Source organism: Aulonocara stuartgranti (genome assembly GCF_965226115.1).
Source record: "Aulonocara stuartgranti genome assembly, chromosome: 17".
Classification (NCBI taxonomy): domain Eukaryota; kingdom Metazoa; phylum Chordata; class Actinopteri; order Cichliformes; family Cichlidae; genus Aulonocara; species Aulonocara stuartgranti.
Window position 1 is genome coordinate 31,521,297 of NC_138953.1, and position 14,660 is coordinate 31,535,956.

The 14,660-nt window shown below is 41.3% G+C and overlaps 1 protein-coding gene across 3 annotated transcripts; it reads right to left on the bottom strand.

Moving 5' to 3' along the window:
• Nucleotides 1-1,101: 1,101 nt before the first annotated feature.
• nudt4b (nudix (nucleoside diphosphate linked moiety X)-type motif 4b) lies at nt 1,102-14,205 on the bottom strand. Of its 3 annotated transcripts, none has more exons than XM_082511384.1 (5): nt 13,703-14,205; nt 5,958-6,068; nt 5,072-5,116; nt 4,828-4,915; nt 1,102-4,127 (listed from the first exon to the last, which is right to left on the bottom strand). In XM_082511384.1, the coding sequence occupies exons 1-5, from the start codon at nt 13,799-13,801 to the stop codon at nt 3,907-3,909; spliced, it is 564 nt and encodes a 187-aa protein (XP_082367510.1). In that variant the 5' UTR covers nt 13,802-14,205; the 3' UTR covers nt 1,102-3,906. The 3 variants fall into 3 exon arrangements, with proteins under 3 accessions (XP_082367510.1, XP_082367512.1, XP_082367511.1); XM_082511386.1 differs by lacking the exon at nt 13,703-14,205 and adding an exon at nt 13,120-13,199; XM_082511385.1 differs by lacking the exon at nt 13,703-14,205 and adding an exon at nt 12,885-13,093.
• Between the last annotated feature and the right edge of the window lie 455 nt (nt 14,206-14,660).

The window sequence follows — 14,660 nt, forward strand, 5'->3', positions numbered from 1 at the left end:
AGACTTCACAAGGATAATTTTAAATATGGAGCTTTTTTAAATAGTTGGATGAAAATCCTTTGTCATCAATAACTGCCTGAAGTCTAGAATCGATCAGATCAGGTGACCAGGCCATAGAAGAGCATCCTACTTCTTTGCCTTGGCACAAAATTCATCCTGCTTCTTCCATCAGCAAACACTAGTGGCCCACTTCTTTCATCCATGTCAGTGCCATCACACTGCTTTCACCATGTTTGACAGATAAGGTGTTATGCTATACTTTTCTCTTATTCTTTTTTTCTCCAAGATGGAAAAAATCCTGTCACCATCCACTTTTATTAGCTGAAAGCGCATAATAATCCTAATGAAGGCCATCTTCTCATGCACAGACATCTCTTTGGGTAACTTATTTAAAAAGCTTTAGAACACAAATTCGGTTTTGTACTTTTGTTAAAACTCTTGAATTAATTTTGACGTATTTTTTACTCCTCTGTGATAGTGTAGAGAGTCAAAAAACACAACAAAACTGTTAGTATAGTGGGGACTTTGTCAGCAGATCTGTGTGATCTGCACTGCGCTGTTGTGTTCAAAGGAAACTGCTGATGGATACGAGGAACTGGGTCCAGCAGGTATGCCCTTCCAGACAAAGGAGCCGGCGTTTGATTTTCACAAGTTGTAAATTACGGCTACTAAAAAAACTTTTACAGCCTTGACTTTGATCAGTGAGAGCTCCGTCACAATCATAAAAAGCCTGAGATTTTATTCTGTGTGAGGCTGACTCGATTCTCAGAGACATTAGCCTGTATTCAGCTGTGTTAAACCTTATGGTAAAGCTGCACTCAAGGCTCAGGTACTTTGATAAAATGTGGATTTGCTGTACTCTCCAGACTGAGGGGCTCTGTAATAGTCACTCCATCGTGAAACTTTTGCTAAAGGTAATTTTTCAGCTCCTGTCACTGTGAAAACTGTCCTACTCTAGTATATCAGCTAGCAAACACACATACATACATATATAAACACAAACACTATGGCTTAATTTGACAAATAATTCTTACATATAAAAACATTTAAAAAACAGTATATGCTGCAATCAGTTAAATAAATCCTCAACAACTGTTGAAATAAGATTTTTCCTCTTTAATGCACTCTTCTCCAAAGGTCTTTCCTCTCCAATTCTTTAACCCACTTTCACATGAAACATTGCTGTGCATATTAAGATAAACAATAACAAATCTTTAGTTTGCCTTGTTTACAGTAAGACCAATCACAGATCAGCAAAGATCCGAGCATCCAACAGCATCTCAACAAGCGGAGGGAGATGTGACTGGGAGCTGTAGAACATCAGGATTAATGGATTCAAGTTGGGCTCACGTTCAGATTGTGGTCTGACACAGTCGCATGTGTTCAACTTCAAAACGGCGCGTGGTAAAGAATCACCGCCTCATGAGAATCTGAACAATGTAGGGTGCAGTTTGGATTTAGAAAGAGATTTTTCACATTATAAAACAATCATATTCTGAAATAAAACAAAGATTTTAATCAAACAGTGTTTGAGATGTTTTTTTCCACCCTCTCGCTCTACGATATAGACGATTAAAACACTAACATCAAGTTCTTTTACCTCCCATAAGGATACAAACTGTTTTCCTTTAATTTGGCACATATTTCTGTCCAGACACACATAGAAACAGGCCGAGACTGTACGCGAGCTGAACCGCTGTATTATTTTACGATACTGCAGATAAGGTTTTGTGAAAGAGCAGCATCTACTGGGAAGATAAAGTGAGACGTGGCATGAAATCTGAAGATGACTGAACTCCTACAAAAGAATGAGAAATGCCTGGATTGTACCACCGTTTTCATTTCCAAATGCATTCATCTGATCTTTGATGTTCGCACCAGCCCTCTGCATGTCCCATACATCTGCATTAAAAAATAATAATAATAAAAATAAATCCTTGTTTACTCTGGGTCAATACTCGTGTGACGTCTGTGTCTGTTAAAAAGGTTTTCATCTTAAAGTTTCAGATTATCATCCATATAATCTCATTCTCTGCTGTCAGTCATTTTAATACAACTATTACATGATGCACCCCCCTCCATCACCTCAACACAAACACCAGCCGACCTTCACATCCTAAACCTGTGGCACGTCACTATGTTGTGATACAAATACCCTGTAGTGTGCGTACTCAGTGGGGGGGTCAGGGAGAGTTCCTACAGGTCTTCTTTTTCTGCCATTTGTACATTGTTAAAAAAAATATATAAAACATTAAAGAGAGAAATTACAGCTTCATTTCGGTTAAAAACACATTGTCAGCGGTTCTCCTCAAAGCTATTTACAAATCGGCGTGTGGTAACTAGTCGTCATTCAGCCGTCAAAGCAGGAGAGAGTGGGAGTCTGTTTTCAGGGAGGAAATGTGACATTTAAAAGCTGGGGTGAGCCACTTTTCTTTGGCTTTTGAAAAGGAAGATGGATTTCTTTTTTTTGTGTGTGTGTGTGTGTGTGTGTGTGTGTGTGTGTGTGTGTGTGTGTGTGTGTGTGTATATATAAATAATTTTTTTAGGCCAAAGGTTGTGTTGGAAATGGTAAGAATTATCAAAGATTAAAAATGCACTGTTTCTTTCTTTGAATCAAACTGTCACTGGATCATTTTACCTTTGCTTTGCATCACTTAACTCACTGATCCAGTAGATATTCCCCCCTCCCCCGGCAGCATTGAATAAACCAAGACATTAACAGATCAACAGGGAAAAAAACAGGAAAAAAAAAAAAGTCATTGTCAAGTCATTTGATGCATTAATTGCAGCCCTATGCAAACACAGGACAAAGCAATCATAGTTTATGTGGAAATGTAATTAGTGGACAGATTCTTCAAACAGCACCACGAGACAAGAGAGAGAAAACTGCTGCTGGTTAAAGGAAAAGCAGACAATCATTCAATTGTTTTCATTCAGCATAAATCACAGCAATGCACTTCCCTCCCTCCAAGCATCTCAAGTTGAGCCCGGCCACACGACCCCAGCAAGGTCGTAATTTGCACTTCTGAATACTTTTCAGTGGGGAAACACTGAGCACTGATAAAAGGGTATGTGGTCATAAACTGACATCAGAGCAGTGTTTGATCAGTCAAGGTTGGCTGACACTCAACTTCGCAGACACTGGCTCATGTTTAACTATAAACACAGCAGTGCTATCATTCTGTGACATGACCATGGCGATCATCATATCCAGTTTAGGCTCACTGAGGTAGAAACTTTTTTTTTTTTGTTTTGTTTTGTTTTACAGGTTAATGGTTAACTGAAATACTCCAGTACCTTCACTCCAGCTGCATTTGTTAACACCAACATCCAAGTTTAAGTGAAAATACTAATTTAGATCAATTAACTGTATTTTGTCATTAGTTAATGGTTAACATGGTGGAAAGGAAATCACGCTTTTACATTAAAATGCAACGTGTCCGTCTCTTACCAATTAACACTGTCGACTACGCTTTATTAGAATTCACGCAGCATATTCGTTCAAATAAAACGACATAAAAAGGACCATCAGTGAAACAAAACAACCCCAATACCACATTCATACAAAGTTTCTGTAAGGCATTCCTTCACGAGGTCACTCGTACCAGCAGAGTCTGCAGCTTCTTCGTCCCAAACTTCAGCTCCTCATTCTGACGTTTGCCAGCAAAAGAAAAGTGTTCGATTTAGCCACAATCACAGTTTCTCTGCCAGAGTGTTCCCAGCTTCTCCTGCTCAGTCTTTAACACGGCTCTGGCAATGGCTTTGGTCTGTCCTGCAGCTAAGATTAGAAACTATACATACAAGAAGAGCCACAACTCTGAAAAAGTCTTTAGATTCATGCACGAGACTGTACAGACTTTAGGTGAACTGTCTCAGCTAGACAGGACAGGAGGTTGAGTTGCAGTCCTATCTGCAGGAGGAGCCCAGCACGCTGCCCGTCGAGGGTGTGGTGGGTGTAGCGCTGTAATGGGGGTAGTTGTCGTTTGATGAGGGGCTCGGGAGGATGGAGTTTCCATTGGTGGGAGAGCAGCTGAGCTGGAGCCTCCGCAGGTACTCGGCGTGAACGGGTTTGTGGCTCTGCAGCACTTTGATGGCTTCTTCCACGGTGAACCACTCCCGCTTACGACCTGCAGAGGGAGACAGAGAACTGAAGATCAGGTTTTCTTAATCACCAGCAAAGTGCACTGTCACACAAACTGTAACTTTTGTGCAGAACAAGCCACGTAACCCCTTCTTTCCCTTTTCCACAAGCTGATTTGACTTCATATCAAAAGACAAAGTGGACTGTGAGCTTTAATAGCTTCTGCAGGTTACCCCATTTTCACTTGTTAGAAGAAAAAAAATAAAAAACAGTGACACTGGATTGAAACATTTCACAGAATGTCACAATGAGGCAAACTTGCATTCTTAATAAGATGCATTAAAGTAGGGTGAAGATACAGTATCCATCTATATCTATAGTATCTTGAAACTCAAATATATATATACCTGAAAACCTTCAAATATGCATGTACAGACCAAACTGACGTATGCAAGGTTTTCAGAGTTCAAAGCAAGAACAGAGGGGATACATTAGGCTTTGGATTACACAGACTGGATACTGACGTCCGCCGCACTGACAGCTGTAATATACCGTACTGCAGCTAAGTACCACTGCAGTAATGATCAGTGGCCTAGATTTATAGGCACCTGTTGTAACTGCCAGTGTGGTTTCTGTGCAGTACTCTAGTCTTCACATAAATAAAAAATACAGAGTATGGTGTAAGCAGCAGCACTCAAAACCGCAAGTATTGATGCTTAAGGGGAGGACATGAAGCAAAACTTTACCTATGTTGACAGAGTCTTCCCAGTCCTCGAGGGTTTCCGTCACAGTCAACACGTACACGTACGTTCGGTGCTTACGATCTTGGTTTTGCTTTAAGGATCAGAGACAGATGTATATTTAATTACAATGCAGCGATGCAATAAATCATGCAATTCACACCTACATTTATTTGCCAATTTTAAAGTTAAAAAAAATTGCAGATTTTATACAATTTGCACATTTTGTCCTGTCCTGTGAAAAGCTTACCTCAAATACACCAAGCAAGCGTCCTAGTTTGCCCTTCACACCGGCCTGAGGAAAAGATAAAGGAGAAAAGAAAATCATTCATTTCTACTGGCTGTAGTGTTTGGGAAGCACAGAGTATACTTCTTTGTTGGAAGGCTCAAGTAGCTATGGCCTCTGTAGAAGATCAGTCACAGAGATGAATAGAAAGTGAAAACAACAGAAAAGCATCAACACAGTGGGAACTGTGTTGCGTTTCAACATTCAGGACAGTCCAACAAATAACTGCCCACAAATAAAGAATACATATATCAGGACTGAACAAATTAAACCCCTATGACAGTTTTTGCAGAAACTAGTAGCAAAGCTACGAGCTACAGAGTTAAAGGTCGACATATAACATCAATATAAAAGATTTCACTGTCATTTATACTGTACTGGGTCATCACCTGGGTAAGAATACAATAATAAAAAGAAACTTGCTTGAATTCTGCAGATTGTTATTACAGTAATATGAGAGAGTCCCTTTCATAACAGTCATTTTATTAATTCAGATGTACTGAGTTCTGTTCACAGGCCTCAAATTACTGTTAAGACATATGTCATCTGCTCAAGTGTCAGTCTGCCCCACTGATGTGTCCTGAGGGAAAGGCTACAGGGTTTGTGAATGCACAGGAATCTAGTGAAGGGCCAAGTTTAGACCACTGACGTTGCTGAGAACACAAGGTTCTCAACCAGGGGGAACTCTGAAATACCATCAGGCTCCTCATTCACCCAGCTGCCGACACTGTACCCCTTCAAAAACCTCTCACCCTTACCTATAGACTTCAAACCTATTTCACTTTATAGACTTCAAACTTGACTTATATACGGTAACATTAAAACAAAGTCAGGGCACAGATTTATTTACCTCCTCAAACACTTCTCGCACTGCTGCGCCACATGGCTCCTCCTCTGGCTCCATCCCTCCTCCGGGGACGATCCACTGGTCTGGATGCCGACTGCTGCTGACCAGCAGAACCTGTCAAAGAAAAAGAAAAACTTTAGGAAATGCAGACTGAGTTATTATTTTTACTTTAAACCCCAATAAACCAAAGGAGTTAAAGCACGCAGGAGCATACAGAGTTTCAGTGGCCTATATTGCAACTTGAGGACATGAACCATGACCCTTGGGACTCAAAACATAAAAAAAAAAAAAAAAAAAAATGACTGATGGTTGGAGTTGGCTTAGCGTCGCTCACAAGATGCCAAAGACAGGATTACACTCACTCACAGAACTGAACGCAGACAGCTGTGGACTGTAGAGAGACACAGGTGGTCTTATTTCACTACTTTCTGATCTCTTTAAGAGGATCCATGCACATTTAATGCTCTTAGTGGAGTGACTCCATGCTCCATGGTGCATGCTTTTTTCTTACGAATGCGAAACACCAGATTTAAGACCACGAGACAACACAAACCAAGGCTCGGGAGCTACAAGCTAGTTCATAGATGGGATGATTGCTTTGTACCAAATTAATCAATCCAGTGTGGACTGATCCATTGTGGCCGCCATTTAAATAAGGGACCAGGTGAAAGTACTTTCAGTGTAGTCCATATCCCCTTGACTTTATACAAAAGGGTTTTTTTTTGTCACACAGACAAATTGAGTTGCATAAAGATGCTACACACATTTAGATAAATATATATTTCTTTGAGCAAATAATCCAGTTTTTACTCCTTTATTTACTCTTTTTTTTTTTTTCCCCCACCACTTCATGTGGATGCCCATTCTTGAAAATACTCAACCCTAATTAATACCAGTGTCCATGTGGTCCCGACACAACATGAACTCAGCGGACAATGCTTGTAAACTCAGCTGGGGGCCCCTAAAATTCTGCCGGTGCTCCCGAGCGCCCCGCTGGGGTTTGAATTACACGACAGTTGCAGTGTCCACTGATACGTACAGATCAGATGTGCCTGTGTGTGCGGTTTGCGGCAGTATCCACATAGCAATCGAAAGAAACATGAGCATTATCGCATTTAGCATGAAGCTGTGTCATCATCATTAACACATACAGCCAACAAGTGTGTTTAAAAAAAATAAACAAAGCAGGATTCTGTCACAGTCTGATGGTTCATTTAAGCGTGATTCTAGCACATTTTAGCATTTTTCCTTTTTCTGTCATAATCCAGCATCGACAAACAAGCGGGGGCGCCGGTCAGGGCAAAGGGGCCACACAGTGAACGTCCATGAATTAGTGTGAGAAATCTGTGAGCATGTGCATGTGCAACAGATGGTGAACAACGCAACCTAACTGACTTCATATGCAGTAATCTGTGAGAGAAGTCAGCCTGTCGCTTAATCCCACCTCAGCTTTCGTATGGCTTCCCTTACGTTCTCTAATGGGATTGTGGCCGCGGCTACACGAGGCTTTCTGAGGCTCTTCTAAATTGCCTGGGCTGAAGACCAGACTGTCTGACTGATACGGCACATGACTGGAGCCCTATCTATCAGTTGCCGGCTGGTGTCTTGCTCACATGCCTGACTCAACCACCTGCTTATTCCCGGATTGCAGGTTAGGGTGGGGGTGATGGGGAACCGATGTTAAGTGCATGCGTGCAAAGATTTCCCTAGTGATGATGTTAAGAAGAAGCATCACACAACAGATGTTTATGTTATGTGACAGGTGTACAGCTTAGATAATAGTACAAGCAGCACTGGTGCAGGGCATGCCGTTCTCTCAGGAGGGTGCAAACTATAAGAAATGTGCAAAGCTGAACCTGGTAACCTGCCTCGGTAAGCTCCCTCAACAACAGGAGGGCTTTTGCCAGTGAGATCTTTTATTTTGTTTGTCAGTGTGCAGCAGTGATTTTATTTTTCCTCCTTTACAAATGTGAATGTCACCTGCCAGAAGTCATTACTGTGCCATGAGGTTCCACGCAGGCTCACCGACTTGGCGACTTCACGGGTGTGCCAAATGGTCCTCACGTCTTAACAGTGCGTGTGTGCTGAACTGCAGCCGGCGAGGATTAAGGGGAGATCGCTAAGCAGTGAGTGCGCGATGTATACAAAACACGGTGTTTCCGGGGCAGCAACAACGAAGCTCATTTTAGCGTTTAGTTGTAGTTGTTGAAGAGGAAATATTATTCATCCACCCTAAGAAAAGAGGGGTTGGGTCAATTTTGGAATGTAGAGACTGGAATCTACATTTTACAAACCATCTTTAATTAAAGAGGTTTGCTTCTTCACACTGCTCCATATTTCATACAGAAGTGCAGCAGTAGGGCACAATTTCACCTGTCCAATGCCAAATATGGACCTGCAACCTCTTTAGGCCATTCACCTACATTCAAGAATTTAGAGAATTTCCCAAACACAAGTCCTTTTGATCACAATAAAAAGAAACCATGTTACATGTTGTAAAAGAACTGCCAAAATATGTCCATTTCCTTTATATAATTATCATTATTACACTTTTATTTGAACCGTTTGTTCATTTATTTTCAGTAACTTGAACAGTCACGTGAACTGGTATTCCCGTTATCAACTAAAAAAAAAAAAAATTATTATAGTATAGATTAACTAAGCTCCGCCTTCTGAGCTGTATAGCAACCCACCGAACAAAAAGACCAGTTAGTACAAAAACAGCACACAAGCTACAATTTAAAGAGGCCAAAAAAACCCAAAAACAAAATAACTCACACCTGGATGGCAGGTCAACAGTCAGCTGATGGTGAACTCTGAGCACTGAAAACCCACTTATGTTCAGAAAGAAGGTCGGGCTAGAGGAGAGGCCTCTGGGCAGAGTTATTACAGTTCCTCCAATTTGATTTTTTTGTAATTATAAAAAATAACAAGCAAAACTAGACCGATTTTTCCAGGGTTAAGAAGTCAAAAACAGGCAGGGTATTTTAAGCCATCAAATGACTATATAAATAAACTTTACTTACTTAAAATGGGTCTTTAGGGGCAGAATAAGCACGTAACCAAGATTGGTCAACATACAGTTCAAGCAGGGAGTCTTTCTTACCTTAGTTAACAGAAGCTGTTATTTTGCATAACATAAAAAACTGGAAGACTAAGACTGAAAACATTTCCTTCATGTTTGTATTTTATTATAGTTTTTTCCACCAATATGTATTTTTACTAACCTTTCCTTACACTGTTTACATTATTTGGTTTACATATATGTTTACTCTCTAGCCATAAAAAAAGAAGAGAAAAATTGCCTTGGGGGAGGGACTGTTTACTGCTTTTTTCCTCCTTTGACAACGTAAGAAATCATAAAAGCATATTCCAAGTTTTAATTCTTTTATAGGAGAAGGAAGATTGACAAACCTCCCTAAAGGTGGCAGGGCAACATTATTGATAATTGATGTACCACATGCATGTTAGTAGCAAAAAGAAAGTATTGTTTGGTAAATATATGCCAATGGTGACACTACAAACAACAACTACAAAACCCTTGTGAAACCTTACAGTGTAATCTGGCGTGCATCTACCTGGAAATGTAAATAAATGAAAATGGAACAAATGGAACTATTGTGACTGGCCTGTTCAAGCCTATACATTTCCATTTGCTTTTTCGCCACAGTCTTTGATCAATGAGATACGATTTTCCGCCCTAGCATGAGGAATAATAATCAAGCTTCGATATAAGGACTCACATATGAGGGACATCGCCAAACCAAAATCACTGAAATGGATGTGAGAGAATTTACAAAGAGGCAAAACATGAGAGACAAATACGTTAGGGAAGGGAAAAAAAAAAAAAAAGAGAGAGAGAAAGAAACAGAAAAGTCCTAGGATTTTATTTGTTTCTATCGTGGCTGGCATCACATATAAAACAGTGGGATATGACCACAAGGTAATTAACGCCATGCACAAGCATGAATGGTTATATAGCTTACGACATAACCCCTACAAAGATTCACCACAGAAATCCAAATCAGCCATAAGACATGAACTGTTTGGGCACTTTGTAACTTTTTGCATGGTGGATGCAAATTTAGCAGCAACTTGCTCAGAGGTTTTACCATGTACATATAACACTGCATGTTTACCAGTGGCATACCACTTAGACAGGGTGTGTGTCTATAAGCCTCCTCTGGATAGCGAAATACACAATGAAATACACATGAGTCATCTTTAAAGACTTCAATGTAAAGACGTGTATGCTGTAGAGCCCAGAAGTCACTGATTACACAACCTCTCTGAACACTAGTTAACTTCATGAATAGGCAAAAGATTTTCAGAACCACTATTAGTTAAAAACAGAGTCGGTCTTCTGGCATGGCCTCAAAACGGAGACAGCAGGGAGGAATATTCTGGAGGACATAAACACCTCCTCCCCATGGAGAACTGCCTGTAGCTGTCAAATAAAGAAGGCTCCACATGCCAGGCAGGCAACCGGAGGACAGAATGATGTAAAGTCACAGACACCAAAGAAGAGGAGCGCAGGAGACATGATTGATGGTGCTGAGAAATTAATATAGTGGCTGCATTATACGACAACTAATTAGAGTCATAAACAAGCAACTTCGGAGGAAAACAGCACAAAATGCAAATGCAGAGAACACATGCGACTTCATTCTTGATGTTAAGATGTAGCGTCTTCTCAAACTGGTAACCGGCCACCACCATTTCCATGATGACAGCATTTGTTACTTGCTGGGATACTTTCAATATCAAACCATGGGGTAAAATCTGAGAAACACAGAGGTTACTGCTAAAACTGTTATCCTGATAACGCTTATGGCATTAAAATTCACTGTGTTAAAAGCCTCTGACGGCAACTGCTAGATTTGACATGGGGGTGGTGGCTTTCAAGCAAGAATACCATGTGACATCATCACCTTATAAAACTGCTTTGCATTTATATGGAATCATAGTTTGTGACACTCAGGTGAATGCAAGAATATATTCTTCAGTCTAAAGCGTTGATACTACTCCATTGCGCACACCTTTGAGTAGCTGTAGCTCAGGGCCAAACAGCCAAGTAGTTATTCCTGTTATATTTCTGAGATGTTAGCTTAAACTTCACCACCTGGGACGCACTGTAATGTAAATTATCTGCAAACAAGTCAGCGCGGTCATGGAGAACCCCCAAAACTGACCGAAGAGACCCTGGTGCTAACCATGAGATAATGGTAGGTCACTGGAACCCAAGAACTGAATTCTGGCTTAGACAAAAGGGTCGACAGAGCAGGTAGCTCCCCTTGTTTGATTCGCCACCAGTTTTACTTCCCGACACAACCCCTGAAGAGATTTTTGTCTGCGTCTGGAAACAAACAAGTGACCCTTCGCTCACCGAGTGAATGTGTTAAACACTAAACCACTGGAAGCACATTAAGAAGGTAGACAACTAAATTAGCAAATCTGAGCAACTGTAGCTCTAGTAGTTGAAGATTTTATGGCCCAGCTAGAAAGTATTGTACAGGCCTTTCTGTTAGACCAACAGCGGCAGACAAAAGGCTGAAGAAGGAGGGAGGACCAAAGCAAAGCAAAACAATGAAAATTTCAGGCTGGAAAGCCAAAACGAACTGAAGGTGACTGTAAAATAGCCATATTGCAGCTTTGAGGCAGCACGGACATTACATAATTCAGTGAGCACACAATTTGATTGAATTATACCAAGCGACGACCACTGGGGAAAATAGTGCTGAAATTCTTTTACTATGATGCATCACATTAACCACATATGTTAGCACACTAACATATGTGGCTTTCCTATTACTGACATGTTTAGACTTAAAGTAGACACACATAAAAACACTGGCTCTTTTTGCTTGATTATTCGTTGTGACAACTTAGCACTGTGGTGATGAAATGTAATTCCACCAGCTCAACCAACTTGTCTGTCTCTTTGAATTGTCAGCTTCCCATTTTTCACTGTTCGAAGTTAAACTATTGCTATCACAGAGTCTCTGGCCTTATGGGCCCTGCTTTCTCCTTTCCCTTCCAAAACAAAAACAGCTGAGCAGATCTAGAGCTCCTGTTCCACCAGAGTTAGGTATCCAATGTCTACATGTCTATATGTAGTGCATATGTGTTACTACAAAGCTTACACTACATGTGAATAGTCTTCAAAAATCACCATTAGTGCCAACCCAGTTACAGTAAGAGCATCACATCAGTTCTCTTACTTAAAGCTGAGTCATGTTTGTGGTTGCAAACCCAGACATGCTTGTTAAAGTCCTGAGGGTAGTAGTCACCTACATCCTTCTGTTGTCACAATATTACAGTACACTAATGCAAGTAAAAATGGCCAAACCAAAACAATTCTAAAGAAAGCAAAACTGCATCTCTGCACAGTATCTCCATTTCTTTTATGGCTACGCATTTAAAAACAAAAAAAAATCTTACATAACAACAGCATACCACGTCCACATGTGCAAACAAGCAGATATACTGTTTGCATGCTTGTAAAATTCCTGATATGGTGTGTTTAACAGCCAAACACTGGAGAGCCTAGGCAGAGCTCTTAGTGGCTGTCTAGTGACAGCAGACAGTGATGTCTTTACTGCACATTGTGTAACACTTTGTTTATGCCAGGCCAAAAAACGGCTAAATATAGTCAAGCCAGAATATGCAGGGGACAGCCTTGACTTTTGTCACTTACTGGTGAAACATTCATGCACGTAAACCAGTTAACCAGACCAGTTAGCAGACAGAGACATTATATAAGGTCCATTTTTACAGCTTTTGATAATTAGGGGGGGGGGTTGAAGTTACAAAAAAATATTGCAAAAAAGGGGGAGGAAACAGTCACCCCACAAAATAAAAAAATAAAATAGAAAACTATGGTAGTTTAAAATCTGGCGGACGTCTCACTAAAGCCCTGCCTTAGGTTACCTTAAATCTCCTTTGAGGTGGGTCTAAAGCACTGCCCATCAGAGCCTGTCACATCCATTCATTATTTACATGTGATGGTCCCTTTAAATCCTAATCAACAGTATTGCTACGCAGCAGCCCGCCCAAGGCCGGCGGGATGCAGCATAACCGTGAATGAAGCTGCTCGGTCATGGACGTTTACATTATTGTCATATTAAAATGACCTTACATCTGACAAATATATTTAGCAGTATACCTGTGGCATATATTGTTACCCCCCCGCTCAGCCCACGCCACTGTTAAACCCTCTACTAAAGGAAACGTACAAGTGAGCGCCTCGCCCCCCTTCTGCTCGTTGCTTCAAGCTAGCGAAAAGCTAACGGGAAGTTACTTTCAAAATAAGAGCCCCGCCTTACTTGAGAGGGCAGTTTCACATTGCGCTGCTGCCCGTGTGTTTTATTTTGAAACAAACGTACTATTAGTCGTATGATGCTAGGTGAAGGTGGCTCGACAGCACCGCTTTTCCCCCCTTTTCTCTACGTGCTCCTCAAACTAGCCTAAACTGGATGGCCCAAGGCACATCAGCAGCACGCAAACACAAACCAAAAAGACAGTGGCTTTGCCAGCAAACACGTAACTACACCTAGTAGGCAACACCATAAATCAAAGCCCGTGTGTCTTATTACGGATCGTTGTGCGTTTTGAAAAAGAGCATCCCTGTGCACTTTGAATGGCTGCTAGATGCAGATTGATTAGGCCACAAAGTCACAGCACACAAACGCTGCATATTGTTGATAAGATGCAGGAAAACAGCGTCACACTGGGATAACCTTTCTTACCTCTTCTTCGCGTTCATTCTTGAAACACAGACAAGCCGCTCTCTTCTTGAAACCGTCGCCATCGTATGTCCTGGTCTGGTTTGGTTTGAGCTTCATCATTGATTTGGAAATGTGCCTCCTTGAGTAAGAACCGGCAAAAAAAAAAGCAAAATAAAAGAAGAAAAAAAGGTGGAGGGGGTGTCCAATTAGTCAACAGCACAGCCGCCGCATTGTACTGCTCTATGCACCCGATGGGCAGATCAGGAACGGAGGATGTATGAAAGATCTCGTCAGACAATCCTGGATTTAAGCTTGTCCTTGTGAAAATAAGCACAAATCAGAGCCTCTGATGTGTAAGTCAAGCCCCCAGATGCTACCTGCGATCTCCAGTCGGCAGTATGTGCGCGCAGTCCCGCAGGTTGAGAGCTTATGTAGAGTGCAGCCTACACAGCACAGCCCTCCTCTGGATCCATTTGCGTATGGCCGCTGACTCAGTACAATGAACAAGCAGCCCGGAGTTTCGGAAATACAGATCACTCCTCTGAGGAGGGGATGAGCTAATTGGATGGGTTTGTGTAAAGTGGGCGGGGCTAGGCGTCTACTAAAACATAGATTGATACGTAAGTTTATTATTTTGTTTCCAGTAGTACAAGAGGGAGCTTTTTATCAAACATCCAGTGTGTGGTTCCTGATAAGAATTTTAGCAGGTCCTGGGGATCATTTTGTTGCAGTGAAAAAGAAAAAAATCATGCTGATTAGGACTGCCCCATATCCTAATCCAACAAAAACAAATCTTGACCAGGCACAGGTATATCTACATATTTTCTGGCACCTTCCACAGACGTTTCGTTTTTTTCTTTCTTAAAGCCCAACACAGACACAAATGCAGATGACATGACCTCAGTGTCCGCAGTAGCTACAGCCTTGATGTTGGTGTGGCGGAATTTCAAAAGGAACGGGGGGGAGAGAGACAAATCTG

What these genes read in the sequence shown, in the direction of transcription:
- nudt4b (XM_082511384.1), bottom strand. Translation starts at nt 13,801, where the DNA reads ATGATGAAGCTCAAACCAAACCAGACCAGGACATACGATGGCGACGGT. An exon ending in GCTTGCTTGGTGTATTTGAG is followed by an intron (nt 4,916 to 5,071) that starts GTAAGCTTTTCA and finishes TGATCCTTAAAG; the next exon opens with CAAAACCAAGATCGTAAGCA. An exon ending in GGAAGACTCTGTCAACATAG is followed by an intron (nt 4,128 to 4,827) that starts GTAAAGTTTTGC and finishes CTCCCTCTGCAG; the next exon opens with GTCGTAAGCGGGAGTGGTTC.